Source organism: Dermacentor silvarum, chromosome 3 (assembly GCF_013339745.2).
Source record: "Dermacentor silvarum isolate Dsil-2018 chromosome 3, BIME_Dsil_1.4, whole genome shotgun sequence".
NCBI lineage: Eukaryota > Metazoa > Arthropoda > Arachnida > Ixodida > Ixodidae > Dermacentor > Dermacentor silvarum.
In genome coordinates, this window is record NC_051156.1 from 177845657 (window position 1) to 177869723 (window position 24067).

The 24067-nt window shown below is 45.7% G+C and overlaps 1 protein-coding gene across 1 annotated transcript in view; it reads left to right on the plus strand.

Annotated features, from left to right (window-relative positions):
* LOC119446138 (ubiquitin-conjugating enzyme E2 L3) overlaps positions 1 to 14293 on the plus strand; it is a 28433-nt gene extending 14140 nt beyond the window's left edge. The window contains exon 4 of the mRNA XM_037710497.2: positions 13008 to 14293. Coding sequence (XP_037566425.2) covers positions 13008 to 13162 — 155 coding nt within the window. The 3' untranslated portion in view covers positions 13163 to 14293. The remainder of the gene's footprint in view (positions 1 to 13007) is intronic.
* Positions 14294 to 24067: the final 9774 nt, after the last annotated feature.

Here is a 24067-nt window from a genome sequence, read left to right on the forward strand (position 1 = left end):
ATTTTGAGGCACGCCGTAGTGGGGGACTCCAGAATAATTTCGACCACCTGGGGTTCTCTAACGTGCACCTAAATCTAAGTACAGTGTAGACCGCTTATAACATAAGTCGCCGGAGTCACGAATATCTACATTATAAGCGGTACTGCACTGTAACCAAAAGAACGATTTTCAAGCCCTGCACGTATGCAAAACATGTAGACCAAGCATGTAGACATGCTTTGTACGATCGCGCGCGCATCGCGATTACGTTTTTGCTAGTGAGCTGGCGAAAACATAATCGCGATGTAGCCGGTGCTCTTCAAGCTCGACAGCTTTGCACCGAGTCAAAACGAAACAACTGTTTGTTGCAACCGCTGCGGAAAAAACCGTGACCGCTATCGACGCGATTATGAACGGCGACTTTGCGGTGCTGAAGGCGCGCACCGAGTCTGGGCGAATTAACTACCATTTGCTGCAGCAACTGCACTCGAAACCGCGGTTGCTGTCTATGCGATCATCGATGGCGACTACCAGATTTTTTGGCATGTGGCCGACTAAACTACTGTAAAAACGAAACTACTGTTCGCCGCAACCGCTCCGAAGAAAACCGCGGCCGCTATCGACGCGATCGTGGATGACGACTACGCAGTTATGAAAGCCCGCGGCCAATGCGGCGGTATGCACAGGCTTTTAAAGATGCAAATAGGCTCGAAGCGTTCCAGCATTGCTGTCATTCGCGTAGATTTCAACTGATGGCTGTGGCGATGCGGACTCCGCTGCTTCGTTTCGGTTAGGCGCTAGCGCCGTTCTTGCTCTTTTGCGTCGCACATTTTCAGCGCTACTCGCTCACCGAGCTCCGAAAGTAGTCCGAATTAACCGATGTGCGGCCAATTAAGTCCGAATTAACAATTGATTGCATTGAATAATGCATACACCAGCCAGGACTAGAGGATGAGTCTGAATTAACGAGGTTTTACTGTAGCTCCAAACTAAATTTGCAGAACACTGCTTAAATTGACAGTGTCGCTCGCGCGATGTCTGCCCTTCACGACACGTATCCCGACGGGTGCACAGAAGCTGAAGCCATGTTCAGTGCAAAACGCACCACTGATAAGCAGCCGAGCAAAAGGTTTCTCCGTCGCCTAGACAACCTACGCGCGCATTTTTTTCCGTTCGTTTGCTCCGCGTCTCATGCTCCTCCTCCGCATCACCCTCGTTGATCTCTCCCATGAGTGGGCGCACCTTGTTGAGAAGCGTTCTCGCTGCTGCCCTTGTCGGCGAGATTTTCCCGCGGAAGCTGTATTATAACCGGTATTTCATCTCATGCGGCTACACTGTAAGCGGTATGCGTATACAGTGGAATCTCGATGATACGAATCTCAGGGGGTCACGAAAAATATTCGTATTAGCCAAAATTCGTATCATCGAAATGCAAATAAAACTAGCTAATTTGAAGAGTCAGACGTGAACTCACTCAGGCACACGCACATAAAAAGCATTTACAGTATAGACCACTTATAACGTAACTGTTTATAGTACAGAACTTTACCCTCCCATAGAACTCCATGTATACGCATACCGCTTACAGTGCAGCCGCGTGAGACGAAATACCGGTTATAATACGGCTTCCGCGGGAAAATCTCGCCGACAAGGGCGGTAGCGGCACACTTCTCAACGAGGTGCGCCCACCGATGGGAGAAGAGATCAACGAGGGCGATGCGGAGGAAGAGCATGAGACGTGGAGCACGAGTCCAAGGGCGATAAAAATGTCGCCGCGTGCCTTCACGCAGAGTGACCGCACAGCGGAGAGCAAACGCGACCATTGCACGAAAGGCCGTGGGGGTATGGGAGGGAGGGGGGTGGCGACACTGTGCTGCGGTACCAAATGCGTATCTTGCAACCGGGCACAAGGATAACTGGCAACGCAATCTCCCACACGAAAGAAGCAAAGCGGGAAGGCAGCGCGGGAGGGAGGGAGGGGCTTCTACTCTGCCAATGCGTTCTTGTACTCTGCGCCTGTGCCGGCTGTCGCGCGCACCGTATCTTGCAAGCGATCTCCACACGGCTGTGACCTTTGTATGCGCTGTGCTTATGCCGCTCAGTTTCCGTTGAAGCGATAGACCGCACGAACCTTCGCTCGCTGCGGCGGCCGTCTTCCCCACGCCTGTGTGGGGAAAAGCAACAAAAGCGCCACCGCTTCAAACTCTTCGCGCCCAGTCGCGGCCTCCGCGCTGTTCAGCGCCGTGTCCGTGCCCCCGCACCAAAATAGAAAGGGAGAAAGCACATGACTGCGCGCTGTTCTCTTTCGCAGCCGTCAGTGGGGCGGCGTTTATTTGTATCAACCAACGCGGCTCGAAAATTGGCGAATAGCAACGAAGAAACTTTGCGTGCCTTCGGTGCGCCTAGAGCGTGTGCCCATGAGGGGCGGAAACAGCAAGATGAGCTTCATTATGGTAAAAATGTTGTACGATTTTGAATCGGAATGTTGGTCAAGGTTTTATCAAAGGACCATGATTCAAAGGCTATGTCACAATATTGGCAGCGTTCTCTATATTCGTCTTGTTGAATTATTTTTAAATACGAATACTAGAAATTTGAAAGTTAAATTGAAATTTTCAATCTAATATTATTCGATTCGAATTCGAAACTTGAATATTCGCACACCCCTACTTAAAACTCGGAAGTATACAGTAGCCCAACTTGTGTTCCTTGAACACCGGTGGTTCAGATCACAAAAGAGGGCGGTGCTCACATTGTTCAAAAGGTCCCATGTTTTGATGAAAGTACAGTTAAACCCCAATGTAATCAGTCATTTGCTTTCCACAACTTGATGTTCGTGAAACGCCATTTCATTTTTGGCCTCAATTTAACGCATTGGGCATATTTACTATTCCAATTAAATTAACTTTCACCACTGCCGCAGAGGAGCACTGTGGCAATACAGCCACCGACGGATTTTTTTGATCCCGAAAATTCTGACTTGTTGGCTATTCCGAACTTCATAAATGCACTGTCAGGGTTCCCCATGAGCTAATGCATTTTCGCGACCGATTTTTTGGACGAATTTAGGCCCCAGTTCGATTTTCCGGACTAAATCACCCGTTCCGAGCCCTGCTCAAGGAGGATTTTAAAAAAAATGCTGTAGTGGCAGTCCCCGCAGTTTCTTACCAGCACAGGTGAAGCCACAGTTTGCCCATACTTCTACTCTGAAAGAGGGCTGTGACAGCTGAAATCTGCTAGCAGCTCACATCCTTTTGGTCAGTTATTGCAAATGCTAGGCTAATTTGAAATTAAAATCTCGAACCTTTCGCTTAAAATATTACGTTTGGCTTTGTGTTATTATCATGATGTGCCATAAAATTTGAAAATAACTTAAGGCTTTCTTCTGAAACCAGTGACAGAAAGGAAGACGTCCAACGATATCTGCACAGCTAAACTATCCACCTAAAAACAGCACGGAGTGGGAAGAAAGTGCTTCGTATATTCCCCGCTATTTCCTTACGTTATTGCTTGCTTCTGGTAAGATGGTGGCGGTCCGGCTTCACTTTTGAGACGGCAGCTCCACTCCAGCATTTTTTTTTATCCTCCTTGGCCCTGTTACCCGATCTTGGAGGCCCCCATGTTGGATTTTCTGCTGGCTTGGCCAAGCTTGACTTTCAGTGGCCTGCTCTATAGCCTCCAAGATTGGGAGGCGTGTGCCATCCTTCAGTCTTGGAGGTCATGCCCGCTCTCCCTTAGCTAAAGAACACAGTTCAGGGGACGGCACTTTTTTTTTTTTCCTTTCTGTTTTCGGTCAGCACTATCGTCATGATTACTTATTGCGAGATTTTAGTTTCGGTTGTTATTTTGCACGTGGTGTGTCCACAGAGCAGGTGTGTCTCGGATACGTTGTTGCATCTTTGTGTGTGTTTGTGCGGCTTCGCATTTGTGCAATCGGCGACACCTCCTGTGTCTTGCGAGAGCCAAGTGGTGCAAAGTAACTGGGCTCATTTCTTCGATCCCGATGGCGATCTCCGCCAACTGAAATTACCAACACGGTGACGCTCTTGTCGACTGTATATGGAGACGATGTCAGTCTTGCACAAATATAAGCAAATCCGATTGCCTCCAAGTGGAGTATGAGACAGGGAATTATTAGAGATTGTTTTATGCCACTCTATGCCCAAGAAATTTATTTTTTTTGGGTGAACGAGATTTTCAGACTATTTTTCGGTTCCCGCGAGGTCCGTAAAAACGGTTCGTGACTGTAAATGGAAACTACAGCAGATACCTGTCATTCTATGGTTAGATTACATGCAGTTGTTTGTGGCTGCACCACACTTGGCAACTTACCGTCTTTATTCGATTATAAAGTGGTCACGATTATAAGGCGAGGGTGCCAGTTGGAGGACCCAAGAAAGAAAACTTAAGTATGCACACTAATATAAGGTGATATAGAGTAGCCGACGTATTATTCAGACTTGGCAGGGATTGCCCGAAATACTGAAATGCTAACACAGCCAAACGCCAAATGGTAACCATGAAATATGGGGGAAGGGAGCTCCAACACGTGGAGTGCGGGCTAAATGTGAATTTTTGCCTTTAGGTGTTGCTTCATGGCAGCGTGCATATAGCCTTATAGTGTGGCTTCACGGCACCGCAGCGTGCGCTGCCGTAAAGCCACATTAGTGTGTGGTGCCGTGAAGCCATATTATAAGGCGAAAGTCGCGTAGCCGTAAAGCCACACTAAATGCAAAATTCGCACATAAGGCGGGGGGTGACTTCGAGGCTAAAGATTCTGGGAATAGGCTCGCCTTATATTTGAATTAATATGTTAACTGATCGTGAATTCCAATTGCAGATTCACAACAGCCAACAGACTTTGTGAGCGAGCGCCCTTATCTGGCGTAGAGCAATGCCTCCTAATCTGTAATTGGAACGCAACCCACTCCACTGGAACATAGCGTGAGGGTGGAAGGGCGGGCTCTACAGGATCTAGAGTTACCCAGGATACTCTGCGTGTGATCATCCACTTCTGCCGTTCATTGCCAGTGCAGGCGGAGCATCCTGTTGAACACCTGCTCCTAAGCGGCAAATTCAGCTTCTGTGCCCGATTCGTAGGGTCAGAATGTGACACTGTTGAAGTTGCCTTTTCCTTGGACAACAAGCTGTCATCTTCCGAGTCCAAGCTTGGCTCATATATTAAGTTGGAAGAACCACCGCTCCAATCAACAGTTGGAGATTCCACGGGAGCAGCCATCTCAATATGATCACGCAGCCATACTCAAGGAAAGGGCACTTTTGTTTATTCGAACTCGACCAGACAAAGCAAAAGAGCAACAGGTGAAATAGAGCCACAGATGGACGAGATATGGCAGAGGGGAGAGCCGTCCTGGAGAAATCACACCGACGAAAGGAGCACCGTTGTTACTGTAAAAGAGGCATGCCGTAACGAAGACTGTGGTAGACGAAAAACAACTCTATAAGCATATGGCAGATGGCAGAAACAGGCAAAAGTGTTGGCCGTAGGCTATGGCACAAATGTTCGAACGCAGAATCGCCGTCGTAGCTGTGTAAAGTCCAGGAGCCAACTGCCCATCTGCAGATGCGCAGCTCAATCATGTCCACAAAGGAGTACATTACGTAGCTCTTAACAAAAACCCAGAAAGAGGGCAAAATGGGCTTGTAGAAATATACAACAGATGGCGGAGCTCGCTAACTTCGTGTTACTGTGCACATCTGAGCGTAGAATGTGCACGTACGCCAGCGACATGGTAGCATAGAAACACGGAAATGTATTGGTACGTCAGTGACAATGAAAGGGTTAAAGAAATGAAGTCCCTACTAAAGTTTCCATGCTTGATGTAAACAGATTGTTGTACTCCATAATACATTCATCGATGGATTTTTTAGGACTCCAATATGATTCGGTTTGTTTGATATTTCGGACTTGCATGAGGAACTGTAATGAGCCCCATTCGTCTTATGCTTTTTTTTTTCCACAACCAATTCTTTAGTCTTAAGTGTCTTTCACACCTCAAAACATTAAAGTGTGGAAGCTGCGATGTTGGATTTTATGCTGGCTTGTCACATACTTTGAGTGGCTTGGCTGTTCTTTAGTTTCTTGGGCCCCCTACTTTTCTTTTTTCTATTACACGACACTTGGCTGCACTGTCATCATTTTGCTTTGTTGAACATTCTTTTTGCCTAGAATATGAGCTCTCTGGGCCCAGTTTGTTTCCACGTCCCTGTGTTTCACATTCTGCATGTGCTTTTCTCTAAGTTCAGGAGACTCGCAGTCTTGTTTTCGTGCAGTTTCCAGTGTTGCCATGATGCCAGGGCTTCTGGCAGCATGCCACCACCTCGGCTAGCAACAAGTTCCATCAAGAAGTGCAGCAGTACACAGCTGCGACGCTAAAGAACAAAGCATCCCTTATTAGGCTGGTAGAGAGCAGGCATATCCAATTTGTCCTCGAATGAGTACTGTATTTAGTACCTTACACAAGTAAATACAGCATCTGCTGTCAGTGCACATAGGAACCAACTACATGAAGAACAAATGTAACATTTGGACGATGTTTAAAGGGGCCGTGAACCTCTATTTATTGAAGTGGAGAAAGGCATTTCAAGTGAAAATAGGATATTTCGGAACTACTTTGCCGCAAAAAGTACTTCAATGCGTTCAGCAGTAGCGGAATTATTGGCAATCAAACAGAGCCTCCGCTGTGCTCCCGTTCTTCAGTGCCTTGCACTGCAAAGACTACGGCGGAGTTGGGTGTGGCCACAACGCTGCCTTCTAAATGTCACCGTGCCGCGCAGTTCTGATTTCATTTTGGATATTAACGTAGATGCCACAACACCCAATTTTGGTGCCAACAATGCACTAAATGTAAGCCAAATGCGGTTTTCGTCAGCAAGCCGCTGTGTACTTCGCCAGTGGACTCCTGGCGGCACCCCGTTGCGGCTGCGGTATCTATGCTACGTAGCCGACCGCAGCTACCAATAGCAGCCGCGTATGGGAATCCGCTTTATTGCGAAATAAAGCATCCAGAAAAGAGTGAGGAACATGGCTTCTGTTGAAAAGAGAACATTGGAGAGAAAGGTGACTTGGCACTCCGCTTGCCAGCTCCACGCACCACGTACGACAGCAAAACTTGGCTGAGACGTTTATAGCTGTGTATGCTACCCGCAGACTGTGTTAATTCACCAAGCCCAAAGGGTGGTTCAGGGCCCCTTTAAAAACTCATTTAGAACCTAAAAAATGGTAAAAAGAGGGGAGCACCCACCACTTATACGATGGTTTTGCGTGGTCCCCTCAAAGTCGTATAATCGAGGTTCCACTGTACTGCCCATAATTCCCGTTCTGGCTGAACTGCCCCACTTGAAGCTCCCGTAGACACTTGCGCCAGAGTTCTCTTTAGTAATTATTGTATTAAACTCTATGGTCCAGACATGGGCAACCATCTTGCTTGCAATTGTAGTGGAGTGCTTTAAGAAAAATTGAATATCAAGCACAATGAACCACAAATGGGGCTATATGTTGTGGCCCGTAGGCAGCAATCGGGAGCTGTCTGTGATTGGTGACAGTGGATGGCATAAATTTTCATGAAGAGTAAACTGGACTCTTCATGGCTTCTTCTCAGCACCTAACCTGTCGTTTCCTACTTTTCTTTCCAAGTCTTTCTTTTCCTGTTCGCGCAACCATGCTTTGCTCAGATGTCAACCAACTCGCCCAGCAACGTGTTCTACTAAACTGTACAGGTTTTATCTAGTTTTATGATTGCCAGAATTGTAGGCACGCTAGGTTTTTGGTGTTATAAAATTAGGTGTACATTAAAATGGGGTTAAATATTGGCAAGTGAAGCAGTGATGTTTGGACATTTCTGCCTCTTCTTTTAATTTGTTTTATCACTTGAGTCCCATCATGGTCAGATTATTGGACCATGATGAGACTGAAGTCCCCCATTCCGGAGTCCCCCACTACGGCGTGTGTGCCTCATAATCATATTGTGGTTCCGGCATGTAAAACCCCTAAATTTAGGAGTCTTGCATACACTGGCATAAACTGAGATACCAAACTGGCTTGGGTTGAGCAAGCCAAACGAGCTGTATCCTCAGTGACTAGATGGGGAAAAAAAAAAAATGAGGGTAAGGCTTTTGACTGCTAGGCATCAGAAAAAGTTTCATTTCTAGTTCACCTGCCACCTGTAAAAACATGTCTTTGTCTTGGGGTTGGCAGTGCTTCTAGCCTCTTGTGATCAGTTGGGACTTGGCTTCCATATTCACAGAAACCTGGCACTCATCAAATGACCTGCTAACTTATATGAGCCTTTTGTATTACCTCAAATGTGTTAGGTGCATTGTGACCGTCAAATGCATTCCACAGCATAATATTTGGTATGTAAAAGTTACGCAGGCAACATTGTACCCACATTGAGCAGCCAAAGACGCAGCTGTGAAAGCTTTTTTTTTTTTTTCTTTTTTTTTTTTTTTTTTTTTTTCGTTGGCTGCACGTAAAGGCCCTGCTGTCTAGGAAGAGCAGGTTCTGGGGCCAGTAGGGGAGCTAGTAGAGATCTTGGGTGTGTCACCAGTTAACTCTCTCAGAAGTCAGTACTCACATGACTTCCACTCGGCCTATAGCCACACCTCAGTCTTCTGGTTTTTGCACTGCTGAAATTAAAATTGCCTGCATTTCTGAAACTAAAAACCATTAGGCCATGTTAGCATGCATACTTCTCTCATGCAAATGTGAGCTAGCTCTTTGAGACATTTGGCATGTGCGACACATCGTGTAGCTCGAGAGAGGGCTTATGCGCACATGCCAGTTTTCATTCAGCCAGACTCGAAAAGGAAGCGTGCGAGTGATAGTCAGTCTTGTAATTTTAATTCCAATTCTCAAAGAGAGCAAGGACCCGTCTTTAGCTGTCAGCTACAGACCCATAGCGTTGACAAGCTGTCTCTGCAAACTCTGAGAAAACGTTAAACTGGTGCTTGATCCATTATCGTGAATATAACAAAATACTAGATCCCCTACAGTGTCAATTCAGGGAAGGTAGATCTACCATAGACCACCTTATCCGTATGAAGGCAAACATTCGGGATGCCTTTATACGCAAGCAATTTTTCCTATCAGTATTTCTTGACATGGAGAAGGCCTACGATACTATGTGACACTTTGGGATTCTTCGTGATTTCTCTGGAATGGGTATCCGTGGCAACTTGCTGAGCGTTATGGAAAATTATCTAATAGAATGTTTCGTGTGAGAATTGGCAATGTCCCATCCCGACCATTCACTCAGGAGATAAGTGTACCCCAAGGTGGGGTGCTGAGCTGTACACTTTTCATGGTAAAAAATGAATTCTTTGCGTACCATTATACGGCATACATTGGTTTATTCTGTATATATGGCCAATGTGCAGATTGGATTCAAATCGTAAAATCGTGTAATCTTCCAATCTGCGAGCAACAGGTACAGCTTGACCTAAACAAATAGTGTAAGTGGGCGTGTGAGAATGGATATAGTCTAAACCCACAGTAAAGTACCTGAATCCTCTTCTCAAACAAGAGAGGAATATTACCAGATCCAGATATTTATCTGAATAGAGAACTATCTGTAAGGCCTCAGCATAAATTTTAGGTATAATCTTAGATTCCTAGCTTTTATCCCACACGTGGAACATCTTACACAGAAATGTCTCGAAACGATGAATATACTGGAGCTCCTGTCACGTACATCCATCCTGGAGAAGTGACAGCTGATGCCTCCTGAGCTTGTACAAGTCTGATACGATCATGCCTTGACTACGGCGCCATACTTTAGCACTCTGCTGCCTGGCTACAGGTACCTGCTGGAGTAGTCCTGTAGAAAGCCTGTATGTTGAGTCCAATGAATGGGCCCTACAACTCCAAAGGACATATTTAGCTTTCTTGTACTTCCTGAAGGTAGAAAACAAATGTTGAACATTTAAGTCACTCAGTTATTTGTGATGTATTATTTGTGTCATTAGAGCACCAAATGAGCTTACAAAAACATAAGAACCATGTTTTTAATGAACTATACTCATTGCTATGCACAGTGTGCGGTGCAAGCAAGTCATTGTTCTTTGCCGGGTACCTGGCCACAGAGGCATAAAAAGGCAATGTAGCTACTGACGACAGCACTAAGTCAGTAGCCTTCGGTGATAGATATAAATATACCCATAGCGGCCACAGACCTCAAACCCTTCTTACTGCATTTAGGAAGTATTGGCAAAGCTAGTGGGATACTGAAGTATCAAATCTGCACATCATAAAACTAAAATTAGTGAACTGGATATCCGAGAGGACAGAAAGGCACAAGGAAGGGCTTCTTTGTGGATGAAGGATAAGGCATACCTACAGCATTCACTCTTACCTACTGACTGGAAGGGATCCTCCGACATGTAGTAGGTGTGGCAATAGCCTTACAGTTATCCAAGTTCTTCAGTGCCATGAAATTGAAGCAAAAAGAAAAAAGTACTTCCCTTCCCTGTAAGGGGAGCACACCACCACCATTTTTCTCAGCGATGAACCGCTCTTTAATTTTAAAGCAGTGTTAAACTTTTAAACAGAAACTGGTGCATTAAAAGGGCCCTGAACCACTTTTCATCGAAGTGGAGAAAGGCATTTGAATTGAAAATGGGCTATTTCAGAAATACTTTGATGCAAAAGTTCTTCAAAGCATTCAGCAGTAGCGTAGTTACTGGCAATCAAACACAGCCTTGGGTGCTTCCACTCCATAAATATTTGCCTTGCACTGCGAAGGCTACGGCAGAGTGGGGCATGCCCACAACGCTCCGCCTTATAAATGTCACCGTGGTCCACAGTTCATATTTGACTTTGGATGTTAACGACGACACCACTTCCGATTTCAGCACCTATGATGCGGCAAACGTAAGCCAAACGCAGTTGTCCTTAGCGAGCCAGTGGCCTTTTCGCAGCACCCCGTGTCATCTATGCTATGTAGCAGACCGCAGCTACATGCAACCGTAGTGCGTATGCGCAGCATTTTCTTTGTGCATGACAAGGCTTGTGTGCGTGCTCGCCCTCGTATGCAGCAGTCTGACCATGCTATGTTGTGCAGACTGGCTTTGTACTTCACCAGCTTGCCCGACAGATAGTAGCCACATCCAACTTGCATATTTTTGAAGCTCTATTTAGTCTGCCAAGGCGTCTACCCTGAGCGGCCACGAGTGAGCACGCGGTGGCAAGCACGAGTATGGTCTGACCTTAAGTTTCGTGTGGATCGAGGCTAGTTGAGCATTCGAAACTAGTCAAAATTGGCGAGACCCAATGGGGCTACGACACTGATAGGCAGGGTGGCCCAAAGTTTATTTCCTGCGCAGGCTGCTGTGACCCAGCATGAGCGGATGACAGTTGGCTTCTTCTGGAAATGCGTAATTATTATCTAAATTTGAAAGCAGATTTTCGCTTACTTCAGCCTGTTTATTGAACTTCGTGAATAAATATGCAGAGTAACAGTACGAAGAAGCGCACTGATCCAAACACCCTTTTACAGTGAAGCTGTCTATGGCTAGGCCATGACGTCCATGCGGAAAAACTATCAACAATGGCCCGAGCGTCGCCGTCGTCTTCCTCAGCTGGCTCCGTTGCCGCTCATCATTCCAGTGTAGAATTTCACTTTTCTGTCATTGTAATGGGGAACCGCGTTTATGGGAGTATGAGCCATTCATTGTCTTACATGGCAGACAGATTTAATAACGAGAGGTGATATGAATGTGTGTGCGTACCTATCGTCACGATGACCACCGATCAGGACAATAAATATGTTAGTACCTTTGTTCGAAATTCTATACCACTTCTGTGTTCTGCGCTAAACAGCTTCGCTGGTCATCCACCTTCACAGAGTGGAATGGCTCTTGAATATTTTGATTGACATCAGCTATTGGCCAATAGCAGCCATGTATGGGAATCCGCTATATAACTAAATAAAGCGTCCAGAAGAGAGCGAGGAGCAGGCTTGTGTTGTAATGAGAGTGTATGAGAGAAAGGCGACTTCGCAATCTGCTTGCGAAGCGCCACGCGCTGCACACGACTTCAAAACTTGGCTGAGGCATTCACAGCAGTGTATGACATCCGCAGACAATGTTTTTTCCCCCCGAGGGGTGGTTCAGGGCCGCTTTAAAAATTATTTGGCCAGGTTATTTGTAGCACGGCCTCCTCTTAGAGATTGTAGCCACAACGGAAGCATATCTGTAGAGCACGTACGTGCCTCTCGGCCCTTGCGTCCAAGGGCTTCATTGAGGTACCAGTGCTGCTGTCACCTATAAGTCTCTTAATCATCCTTCGTTGCAAAGATTTTTATGGTTATAGCACACATCACTAATAATTGCCATTATTTTAGTATATTTACATTCTAAGCAATTTACAGCGACTTATTTTAGGCCCCTTTACAGCCATGTTACAATCTTTGTTGCCATTGTTTACACATTACACCATACGTTTGGTGCTCTTTGGCCAGAACTGGCCCTTGCGCCATTAAAGCCCATTAATCAGTCAATCACTTTAAAAAAGTCGGTCATGCCATTACTGTCATAATAACATTATCTTGTTGTAGTGAAGCACAAGCCCACAACTTGCATCATGCACCCACAGTTGCTTGATCTATAGAAAAAATTAGTCCATCTGGTAATGCTTTGCAGAACCCCAAACAGTGCAGGATAGCTAGCTAGCTGCCTGCAGAATGCTTTACATAACATTGATTCCCATACTGCGTGGGATCTGAATAATTTTCTTGTTCCTGGAACCGAAGCATAAGAAAATAGCTTGAGACCATGTGTATGAAACACAAACAGAACAAAATATATAAACAAAGCAGGGGTTTTTTCAAAAAAGCGCTACAGCCTCCAATGTGTGTATTGGTGGTGGATACAACTGAAGCGGGGAGAGCTGTTCTGGTCTGCACTTCATTGGAATGAGACATTTGATATATCTTGGCAGTTTTGGCAGTTTAAACATTGCAGTTGAATTAAGTGCCATTTGCTGTCTTTTTTTTTTTTTTCCTGTGCAGTGATCCAAGCCCTGATTGCACTAGTCAATGACCCAGAGCCAGAGCACCCGCTGCGTGCCGACCTTGCTGAGGAGTACAGCAAAGACCGAAAGAAGTTCCTGAAAAACGCTGAGGAATTCACCAAGAAGCACTCTGAGAAGCGGCCGCCCGACTAAGCTCCTAGCTGCCTAGCATGACTCTGGACGTGCTGCTCACGAGCAACAAAAGAAAAACAGAAAGCGAAGGCAGAAGAAAAAAAGCATGGGTCTTTCAAATTCTTGAGCCCGCCTTCATTTCAGGTGTACTTGTTTTTTTCTATCACGAGGTCTTTTTTTTTTTTCTGTATGTGTGCCTACACAAGGAAAATGTGTGAATGCTTGGTTTCAAAAGTGGGCCACCCATAGCGGGGCGTTTATTTGCCGCTGGCTATGACGCAGTGTGAAATATGGGTTCCCTTGTTTCCCTATCATACTTCCTAGTTCACGGTAGGATGTTGGCGACAATGTTCTTTCGCTTCTTGCTCCATGCAGCAGCAGGTTTGCTATGATGTTACGCTTTAGCGCTAGCTTGCCACTCTTGCTGTTTCACGTGTTGCTTGTTAAACGAATTTGTAATTAGGATATGTTGAGAGGGTAAATATTTGTTCGCCCACTGGCATTTTATGTTTTCCTCGCGTAAGACAGCAGACATTGTCATCTCTTGCTTCTACCTTCTGAACAGTGTGCGTAAAGGTGCACACATCTAGGTGATTTCTAACATTAATCGCGGGGATTTTTTTTTTTTTTTTCAATTTCTTTTTTGGGGCTGAAGGACATGCATTTTAATCCTGTTTGGTTGCTTTTATTTTTGTTCTCATCACGCTGTTTGCGCTGCATTTGCAACCGACAGGTGAGGAAAAGTGTTTACTCGTTCACAAACGTGGTGCTTGCCTTTGTGATACCCGAGCATGTAGATGGCTCGTGGTGCAGCACGCTTGGCCTTAAAACATGCGGAGACACATGCACAACAGCACAGTTAGCTGTGTGTTGAACGTGACAGAGAACATGGATAGAAAGAAGATTAGCCTGCGTTTCCTTAATCCCACAACACAGCCCAAACACTTAGTGTGACCTAGCCCCTTATGAGGATGTTTTTGCGTAGTTGGCTCAGTTGATTTTTTTTTTTTATTGTATGTTGTGATAATTAATTTAGGCCTATCTTGTATTTCATGTGACGTTTGATTACTCTGAACTTATGTCTTTTTGTTTATATAATGTGCGATAGTGTGGAGTAAGAGAATCACAAATAAATCTGACTGATTTGTTTTATTTTGGTTGTCTCACTGTCTTCGGGCTCAGACCATTATCATAAGCATAAGCCGTGATTGACTCGCGAAGTAGTGCAGCTGCCATGATTAACAAGAGGTGCAACACAATTTTTATTATTTTGTGCGACTGCAGTTAAAAGCTCGAAACTCTGTTTGCAGTATTCATTCGTTCCTTCTATTATTGATAGACGTCATCACAGTGTCGGGCCATTGCCTCATCTTTTTTTCACCCTGTCGGAGGGCTCAGAAATGCAAAACTGCCCACCACTGCATCTGGTATCCGAACTTGTGTCTGTATGGCAATGTGCATTTGGGCAATGAATGCACAACCTGTTGCGCTATCCCCACAGATTTGGCTCACGGTCTTGTGTGCCTTACAGACTCTGAGAGTAGTGGTACATGTGTTTCGGAGGCCACAACAGGCAGAGCACTGTAGCTGGTAAGGATGATGTGTGCATTGCAAAATAGTTCCCGAGCTTGCGTCCGTTTCAGTAGACGAGTTAGAGCCAGAGGAATCGCTTAAGTTGGTCGTCCTCTCTTATTGTGCAAATGCAACTGCGTATTTTTTGAAGGCAACGTTTTTTGTTTTTGTTTTTTGAAAACCCTCCTGGGTTTGGCACTGCTGCTGTCTGCTGCTGGGTCAGTCAGTATCTTGGCGGAGGTGGATAGTGTGGGAAGGTTTTATTTGTACCGAATGCAAATACGGTCAAATGGCCTTATACAACACCTGTAGGCTGTGAAAGTAGTGCCAGTAAACACACCTCTGTTCTTCGCAATAAAAAAATACCTGCATAAAACTAGAGCATAGGATGTCTGCTCATAGGTATCTGTAAAGCACACCGAGCTCTTGGTGGAATAGCACATTATGTTGCGGAGTCCTTGATTTTCTTTGATTTAGACATTTGTTATGTGCTACTGCCTGTGTGTGTGCCTACTCTTGGCCAATCCTTTAGAATGGGTATGTACTGCTGATACACAAGACGTACAGAGTACTTAAATGTAGCTAGATTTATGTCGTACTTCTCTATGCATACACCTGTCATCACCATTCTTCTTTCAACAAGCGAGAGAAAGCAAGGACAGGAAAGGCGAGGAGGTCCTCCAGACTAGCTTACGATTTGCTACCCAACACTGAGGGAAAGCATGGAATAGAAAGAGGGAAGAGTGAACACCGTGTGCACGTGATTCACAGGGCTATAAACTGTCACTCAGGCCGGTGCACGTCTTTCGACAAGCATTGTACATTAGAGCACTGCACGGGCCCGGGCTGGCCCGAAAGCCCGGGCCCGGCCCGCGGGCCGGGCCGTCCGAAGCGTTTGTCGGCGGGCTCGGGCTTGAGGCCGCGGGCCCGGGCCGGGCTCGGGCTTGAAGCCACGGGCCCGGGCCAGACTCATTGAAGGGCCTAAGTAGGCCTTCGAACACACGCAACCGTTATGCATTGCATGGTTCAATGCATTCTGTGCCAAGCTGAAGTTACACGTGCAAGATGACTGTCATCATCATCATCAGCCTATATTTATGTCCACTGCAGGACGAAGGCCTCTGCCTGCGATCTCCAATTAACCCTGTCTTGCGCTAGCTGATTCCAATTTGTGCCTGCGAATTTCCTAACTTCATCACCCCACCTAGTTTTCTGCCGTCCTGGACTGCGCTTCCCTTCTCTTGGTATCCATTCTGTAGCTCTAATGGTCCATCGCTTATCCATCCTACACATTACATGGCCTGCCCAGCTCCATTTTTTCCGCTTGATGTCAACTAGAATATCGGTTATCCCCGTTTGTTCTCAGATCCACCCCGCTCTCTTGACTGTATATCTAATCAGATGACTATATCTTATCAAAGAAAATAGTAAAACAGATGAAGTTCTCATTTTTAACAGCGGAGCTGTTTCAGCCGGGCCTAATGTGTCCGCTGAATCCAAAAATGTGGGCCGATCCTGGCAGCAGTGTAGTGATGAGACGTATCCAAGTGATGAGATATATCCAAGTGATGAGACGTAAAAGGTTTTGGTTAGAATGAAGCGATTTTGCATCAAATTCTGGAGCTGAGCTTTCTCACACGCAGATCTGTTGACGGACACGAAAAATGCATAGAACCCTATAGCCACAGGCAGATTCGCTGTAAAAAAGTGCGAAAACTAAGTGCACGTAAGCATGCTCCGCAGGATATGTGATGCTTTTCCTTATCCTACAAGTCCTTGTTGACATATATTATCACATGCATTGGGAGCATTTCTGTGTCCATCCTAGACCTGTCAGGGGTTTTCGTCCTTGTGTCATGTCATCCTTTGTTGCTGGTTCCCAGTATACGCTCTTGCAACAAAATTAATGGAATGCCAACTATACGAATCAGCCACCCTTCTTTGAACGTAACGTGTAAACATCATCTCAATATCAACGCAGAGCAACGCCGGTGCTGTGTTAATTCGTTTCCTAGCGCGTTACCACCATTTACATCTATGCGAGATGTGGGGAATACGATGCAATGCGCCATTGTCGTATTCATGTAAACACTGCTACTAAAAAAAGCAACAAGGTTTCGATCCTTAAACACTGGCAGGCGCTGAACAAATTATAATTTTATATGTCGGTTTTCGCTTCTGTGTTATGCGAAAACGAGGCATATATACCTTATTCATAAAATAATATTAATAATATGATATGTAACTTGGCCACTTGCTCACAAAAGGTGGGTATGCAGCGTTTATTAGTTTCGTAACACGTGCATTTAATATTATCCTTTATGTAAGGACAACTTCCTGGAGAAATCGGGTTGAACCCGATTTTCATAAATTTTGTTCGGGAAAAAACGGAAATTATCGAGTTTTACATGAAAGGGAAGGGGGTACCCTAGTTATAGGGTAGCGTCTTCCGGCTTTAATCTACGCGGATGACGTTGTCTTCTTCGTGGACGGTTAGAAAGATATCATCCGCTTATTATTGCAGATAGATGTGGGAAAGAAGCCTCGGCGTTTAAATTTAGCGTAAGAAAATTCATTTTTCTTACGAACATTTGCCACTTTGACAGTATCTATCCAGCCGCCTACTTCTTGGTACTCTCATGTCGTATCGTTAACTTGGTATTTACCAAAATTGGCATACTATGACAAGAATGTATGACGAACACGAATGATAGGTCATGATACAAATGTCATGACATGCGTGTCATGTAGATCATCAAACAGCCGCCTAAAATCACAATGACCGAGCGAAAAAAACATAACACTCAAAAACCACCGAAATGGGTTCGGACGGGGGTACTAAGTGAAGGCAACACTAAATGATGCTAGAAGTCATAGTCATGAGCATGACTCAGCAAAAATGACAATGACTCAGCGAAAAAAGCTGAACACTCAAAAACCACTCAAATGGGTTCTGACGTGGGTACAAATGATGAAGGAAACACTAAAGGATGATGCTAGAAGTCAGTCATGAGCATGACTAAGCAAAAATGACTGACTCAGCAAAAAAAGATGAACATTCAAAAACCACTCAAATGATTTCGGACGTGGGTACTAAGTGAAGGAAACACTAAAGGATAATGATAGCCACAGTCATGATGACTCACCAAAAATGACAATGACTCAGCGAAAAAAGATTAAAACTCAAAAACCAATGGAATGGGTTCGGATGTGGTACTATATGAAGGAAAAGGCTAAAGGTGAATGGTTGAAGTCATAGTCATGAGCATGGCCAGGGTCCTTCAATACTTTTCTCCTGGTCATGAAACTCCCGCGTAACGCTATGGGAGAACTTGATATAGCGCCCGCAGTTGCGGCGCCGAGGCGCTGGCGTCGCTAGTAGGGCGACGGGGAAGGCGGCCGCTGCCGCCGGAAAGCGGAGTGTCGGCGCGGCGTGCTGTTATGTGTGGTTGTTCTTTGTTTCGTCTGAACGTGTCTCTCCATGTAGTGACATGACACTTCGTAATTCACCATATCCGTGATGCCTAACACTTGCTGTGCGCCAAGCTGCCGCTCCGGATACAAGGGCGTCGACGAAAAAGTCTCCTTATTCTGTTTACCAGCCAACCCGGAACTACGCGACAGGTGGAAGCTAGCAGTCCCGCGACAAGAGACTGCCGGGTTCTCGTTTGAATCGAAGTACTTTCGCGTGTGCGAAAAACACTTTGATGCCGGAGACATTATTCGTGCGGACGTGTGTACAGTGAATGGAAACGTTGTGCCACTGCCACGTGATCGACCCAAACTGGTAGAAGACGCCATTCCGAGGATTTTTGAAGGCGTCGTGTGCGCCGACACGGTGCCCACCTGCAGAAAGGCGCCGGGAGGTATCTTCAAACTGCGCTACAGCCGAAGTTGCGGCCGTCGCAACTGCAGACGTCACCGATGCAGTCGAAGAAGAAATTCACGATAAGTCTCGTACACACCTTTGGAGTATGCTAATTTGTCACTATGCAGGCAAACTGCCATCACTCTCATTACGAAATTCGTTCTTGGTCACTCTATGCAGATGAAGTACGAACTGTGAATCGCCTTGGCGGTGCTGATGCAGAGTGCCTAACAGAGCACGCCGTTTGCTTTGCCTCAGAGCTGCAAAAGGTGAAGGCCCAACTTGGCAGTGTGAAGCAACAACTTCATTTGTGCCAGCGGAAGCTCGCAAAAGCGGAGGCGCAGGCAAATGAAAAACGTGGCATGCAGGAAACCATTCAGAAGCTATCGGGCCGCGAGAAGCTCATTATAGATCAGTGCATCGTGAAGGCAAACATGAAGTCCACGAATTCTGTGCGGCATAAGCCCCCATTCCTGACGTTTTTTTTTTTTTTTTTTTTTTTTTTGGTATAAATCGCGACAGTGTCTGTGTTTTAGAGGTTTACTTGAAGCGCGGCATTTGCAATGAACGTGCTTACATTTTGCTTAGTGATCCAAACGAAAAAGTGATAGCGCTGACTAAAATGAAGATGGGCCACGCCTACTCTTAAAAATGCACGCTCTCTTTCACCATAAAGCACCTACTGCTAACCAGGTAAACTCTTTAATAACACACAGCAAAACAACTTGCAGAGTAGCTGTACACTGTATAGAAATGTGATAATGATTGACTAGCAATTTGATGCTATTAATGGCATACACGTCTCGTTTTATATGCAGTGAAGATCTATTATGCTTTCTGTAAAATTTCTCACTCATGTCATTCACGGAGTGATAGAGCAAGATATTTGTGTTTCAGATTGATACCCTGGCAGTTTTTTTGGACGATATACTACTGGAGCCGACTGAGTCCATGCAAGATATCAATCGTGCGGAGTCAACGAAGGACTGTGTTTTGGACTACTTTGGTGGCTAGATTGCAAGAAAGTTTGCTAAATTAAACTGCAAGGACTGCCTCCAAGCACTGAGGAGCACCTCCCGAGAGCCAAGTGCACTGGCCAAAATAAAGACTAGGGGATTTTCGCAAGTGCAATCAGACCAGCTGCTTTGCCTTCTGCAAATTGTAGACGAGCACCTAGAAGTGTGCACCGTGGACAATATAACCTGTGCCAATGCCTACATGAACATTGTTGAAGACATCCTGTTGGACGACCGTACTTCCTCGGCCAGTGTTGGCTGCGCAACACATTTTGTACGCACTACGGCTGAAGTTGTGCACTTTTTTTATTAAGTGCCGTTTGCATTTTTTACGCGCGAAAGGAACAGACTATTTCGTGCTGGTGCTCGTTCATCGTGTCCACCCACAGGAGAGAGGAAAGCAGTGACAAATTATTTTTCCAGGTGTTTTGTCTCGTTCCCTCTATCAGCCAACTTTTCTGCCAGTCTATCAAACGCAATCTTAATTGCAACCATATGTGCACTAGTGCTTGCGGCACTTTTGCATTCTTGACGCTTGCTAGTAATTACTCCCTAATAATCGTATACCATGCCCTCCATTCCGCCCTTTTACTAAGTAGACACTGTCCTGCAAGGGGTAGCGTGGTTAGCACAAGTGAAAATGCTATCCACAAAACCTGCGCAAACTTGTTTTCTATTAGGCAGAAAAAATAATACAAAAAATTTGGCTCTAGTTGGATTAAGAAAACTGAGTATAAAAAGAAAACAAGAGAAACATGCAAAAAATAATATAGTTATTCAGTTTGATCGGTAAATGTAGTCTTGAATGACCTAGTGACGATGGAAGCTCCGAGCTGGTTTCAATCTGCGCTGGTATATTTGTAATAAGACTCGGATGGTGTTTTAGGGCGACTAAGTGAAACGCCTACCTTGAACTGATGGTCACTGCGCCATTAAATGTGAATGAATGAAAAAAAAATACACTCGCGCAGGTTTCAACTGATCATGTTTAAATTCGTATGCGTAAATGCAAGAACTTCCGCTTAGAAACCACACATATTGCCTATATCTAGCATGCGCAGTTCACAGCTGCTGCTCCAATTAGTGCCAAGATGACTTTATTCAGACGTGCCTGTTCTGCGCGCGAAATTCCCATTGGCATCTTCGCAATTCCCCAGAATAAACAGGCAATTAACAGGAGAATAGGCGCTGCGGCCCACCTGCGTGCAGTAGGGCGCAACATAACTTTTTGCGCAAGCAACGTTAATATGTGGGTCAGCTAGGCTTAGTCATGGCGCACTGTATAATTTAAGCACGATTTTGATCACCTACAAAGGAATCAAGAAACAGGTATAGGTACGAGCACAAGCGAAATTGCAACACTTGACGGGCAGCCTTGGGTGAACCATTACTAACGATCAATGACTTGAAGTATAAAGAACTCGCATGCTATATTATTTGGTCAATAGTAAGCACTGCTATGTTCAGTTAGCGGACACAGTGAAATAAAAATGTGGGCGAGGTGTTTTTCATGGCAAACATCCACGCGAACGCGCGACTGCCCTTCCAAGCGCGGCAGATCGGTGCCCTTCTACTCACGGCGGCGCCTCTGGTGGCAGCTTTTGTCCCAATATGAAACTTCGGCGGGAGTTTCATGACCAGAAGAAAGTATTGAAGGACCCTGGCATGGCTAAGGCTTTCTCCTTTAAGGTCTCCTATAGGCGTTGCTAAAGGGACTCCTCAGGACTCATGACGTAAATGTCATGACATGCGTGTCATGTAGGTCATGAAAAAGCCGCTTACGTCTTGGTGCTCTCATGGTCGTTTCATTAACTTGGTAGGCTCCCCATACACTGCTTCGCATAACATCGATTCCCACAGTGCGTGGGATCTGCCAACTTTTTAATAATGCGACTCACAATGCACAATACAGGGAAATTATACACCACGATAGGTGAGCAAAAATCTGGGAGTATATCTAAGAGGGAAAAAAGGCACATAGAAAAGAAGTAGTCAGCGCCAAAAGTAAGAGAAACGCGGTCGTAAGGAAGCATAACGAATATGAAGCATGGTAGAAGGATCGTAGTACCGAGAGAGAGAGAGAGAAAAAAAAAAGGTAACGGAAAGACAGGGAGGTTAACCAGAGGTTATCTCCGGTTGGCTACCCTGTACCGGGGAGGGGTAAAGGGGTGCGAAAGGAGAGAGAGAGAGAGAAATAAGTAAAAATAAAAAATGAGAAAGGGAAGGAAAGAAAAGAAAATCACACACGCACAAAACAACTTTTTCTGTGGGCACTGTCACGCAGTCTGCGAAGGCGTTCTCGTGTTGCATAGTATCAACGTTCCATCCTACGTCACACCGTGCAGAGTCACAATTTGTCACTGAGTCTGGTGTCTTTTAAGTAACGCAGCAGTGCCTTCAGGGCGGCTGGCGCCGTTGTTTGTGTAGGCCAGTTTCCAAGGATGTTCTTTTCTGTTATTGGGCGTTTGTCCAGTTGATCTATCGTCGCTGAGAAAGCTGCTCTCCGCGGGTTGAACCGAGGGCACTCACAAAGATGTGCGATTGTTTCGTTGCACCCGCAGAATGCACAAAGTGGGCTATTGGCCATTCCGATAAGAAAGGAATACGCATTTGTAAATGCTACTCCAAGCCATAGACGGACTTGAAGTGTGCAGTCCCGTCGTGGAAGGTTGAACGGAATACGGAGCTGTAAATTTGGGTCCAGGGAATGAAGGCGTGCACTTGTGAAATCAGATGAATTCCATTGCATCAATGTTAGCTCACGCGCAAGCGCGGAAAGTTTTTTTTCGCTGCGTCGGCTCTCGAAAGAGGAATGGCAACGCAGTTGACACCGTCATGGGCAGATCGGGCCGCTGCGTCCGCTCGATCATTGCCATGTATGCCAACAATGACTAGGCAACTACTGATATATCGTGCCCTTCATCATCTATGCGATGGTGTACTTATCTCTGGATGGAACAAACTTGAAAATCAGGCACACATCTCCACAGAAAACAGCAGTATTTTACAGGGTGCACAAATATTTCAAAATATGCAAATGTCACATAGCTGGACAGAACCATAGTAACGTTGTTGCCGTCCCTTGGAGATACTCAGTTATTTTTACATTCCGCCTAATTAGATAATTAGTCTTATTTATTGATCAACTTCTCAATTATTATAGCTAGATTAAAAGTGTCAGTGAGAAAATTGTAGAGAAACATGAAAGACTCCCGATACAGCTTTCTATTGCTCAATACGCGCTACGTAGAAGTGTTTTTCCGAGCATGAAATAAGCTCACGAATACACGCAAAGTGCCTCGAGCGGCCAGTCGCGTGGCAATATTGCTGTATTCACGGGTTTCGTTCACGCTCGGACAACACTTTTATGTATCACGTATTGAGCAACAGAAAGTTGTAGTGGGAGTTTTCCATGCTGCTGTACAATTCTATCGTTCACACTTTTTATCCAATTATAGCATTAACAAATTTGATTATTCAATTATGAAAATAATTATGTAATTAAGCGGAATAAAAAAATAATCTGAGTATCTACAAGTGACGGCAGACAACATTACCTTGGTTCTGTCCAGCTACGTGACATTTACATATTTTCAAATCTTGGTGCATGATAGTAAACCACCCAGTATATATCTTGTACATGCAGCAAAATTTGCACAAACTACTGTGGCACACAGGAGGTTCTCTCTTCCGCAGCGGCTTTCGAGGTTTATTTGACCGTGTGAGGTTCTTTGGACAGTTTGGAAATAAGGTGGGAATCCTTTTATCGAGCGCTCCGCGTAATATGCCATCGATATCGTATCCTCTGAAAAATGGCTGGTGCAGACATGGTCGGTAGGCGTTAGAGTTCGGTCTGCCCTCAGATTTTCACGGCGCCACTGCTCTAGACGACCGCTGTCGGACGGCGCTTTGAATAAAGGCACACGCTCCGCACAAGTCAGGTTACCAGAATTTCAGTTCGGAACGAAGCACTTTGTAGCCATTTCAAACGCCCCTCAGAAGGCCGCTGCCACCTTCGTCGAGGGCCCGTGGCGACAATACCCAAGCACAAGCTCATGAAGCGAACGCGAACAAAAATCGTGCCTTCAAAACAGCGCAACCGCACATGCAAGTAGGAAGACGAAGCAGCGACAGCACGCGCCTTCCCGCCGAGGCTGGAACCGCATTCCGCAGCGCCCTCTACGACGGCGCCGAACCAGCTGCAACCAAGCCGAACATAATCTGGACGCGAGCGAGCGGCGCTTTCGCGCACGTTGAGGGGAGAGTGTCAGCACCTCTCCTTATTCTTACACCATGGCAGCGTCACCCCGCCTCCCTCCCTCCCTCCCATGCCCCCACGCGCGCTGGTCGCGTTTGCTTTCCGCCGTGCGTTCGCTCTCCGTGATAGCGCGCGTCCCCCGCACGCTACCGCTCGGGCATACGGCGCGCGGCGATGATGTTATCTATACAGAACCTCACGGCGACGACGAC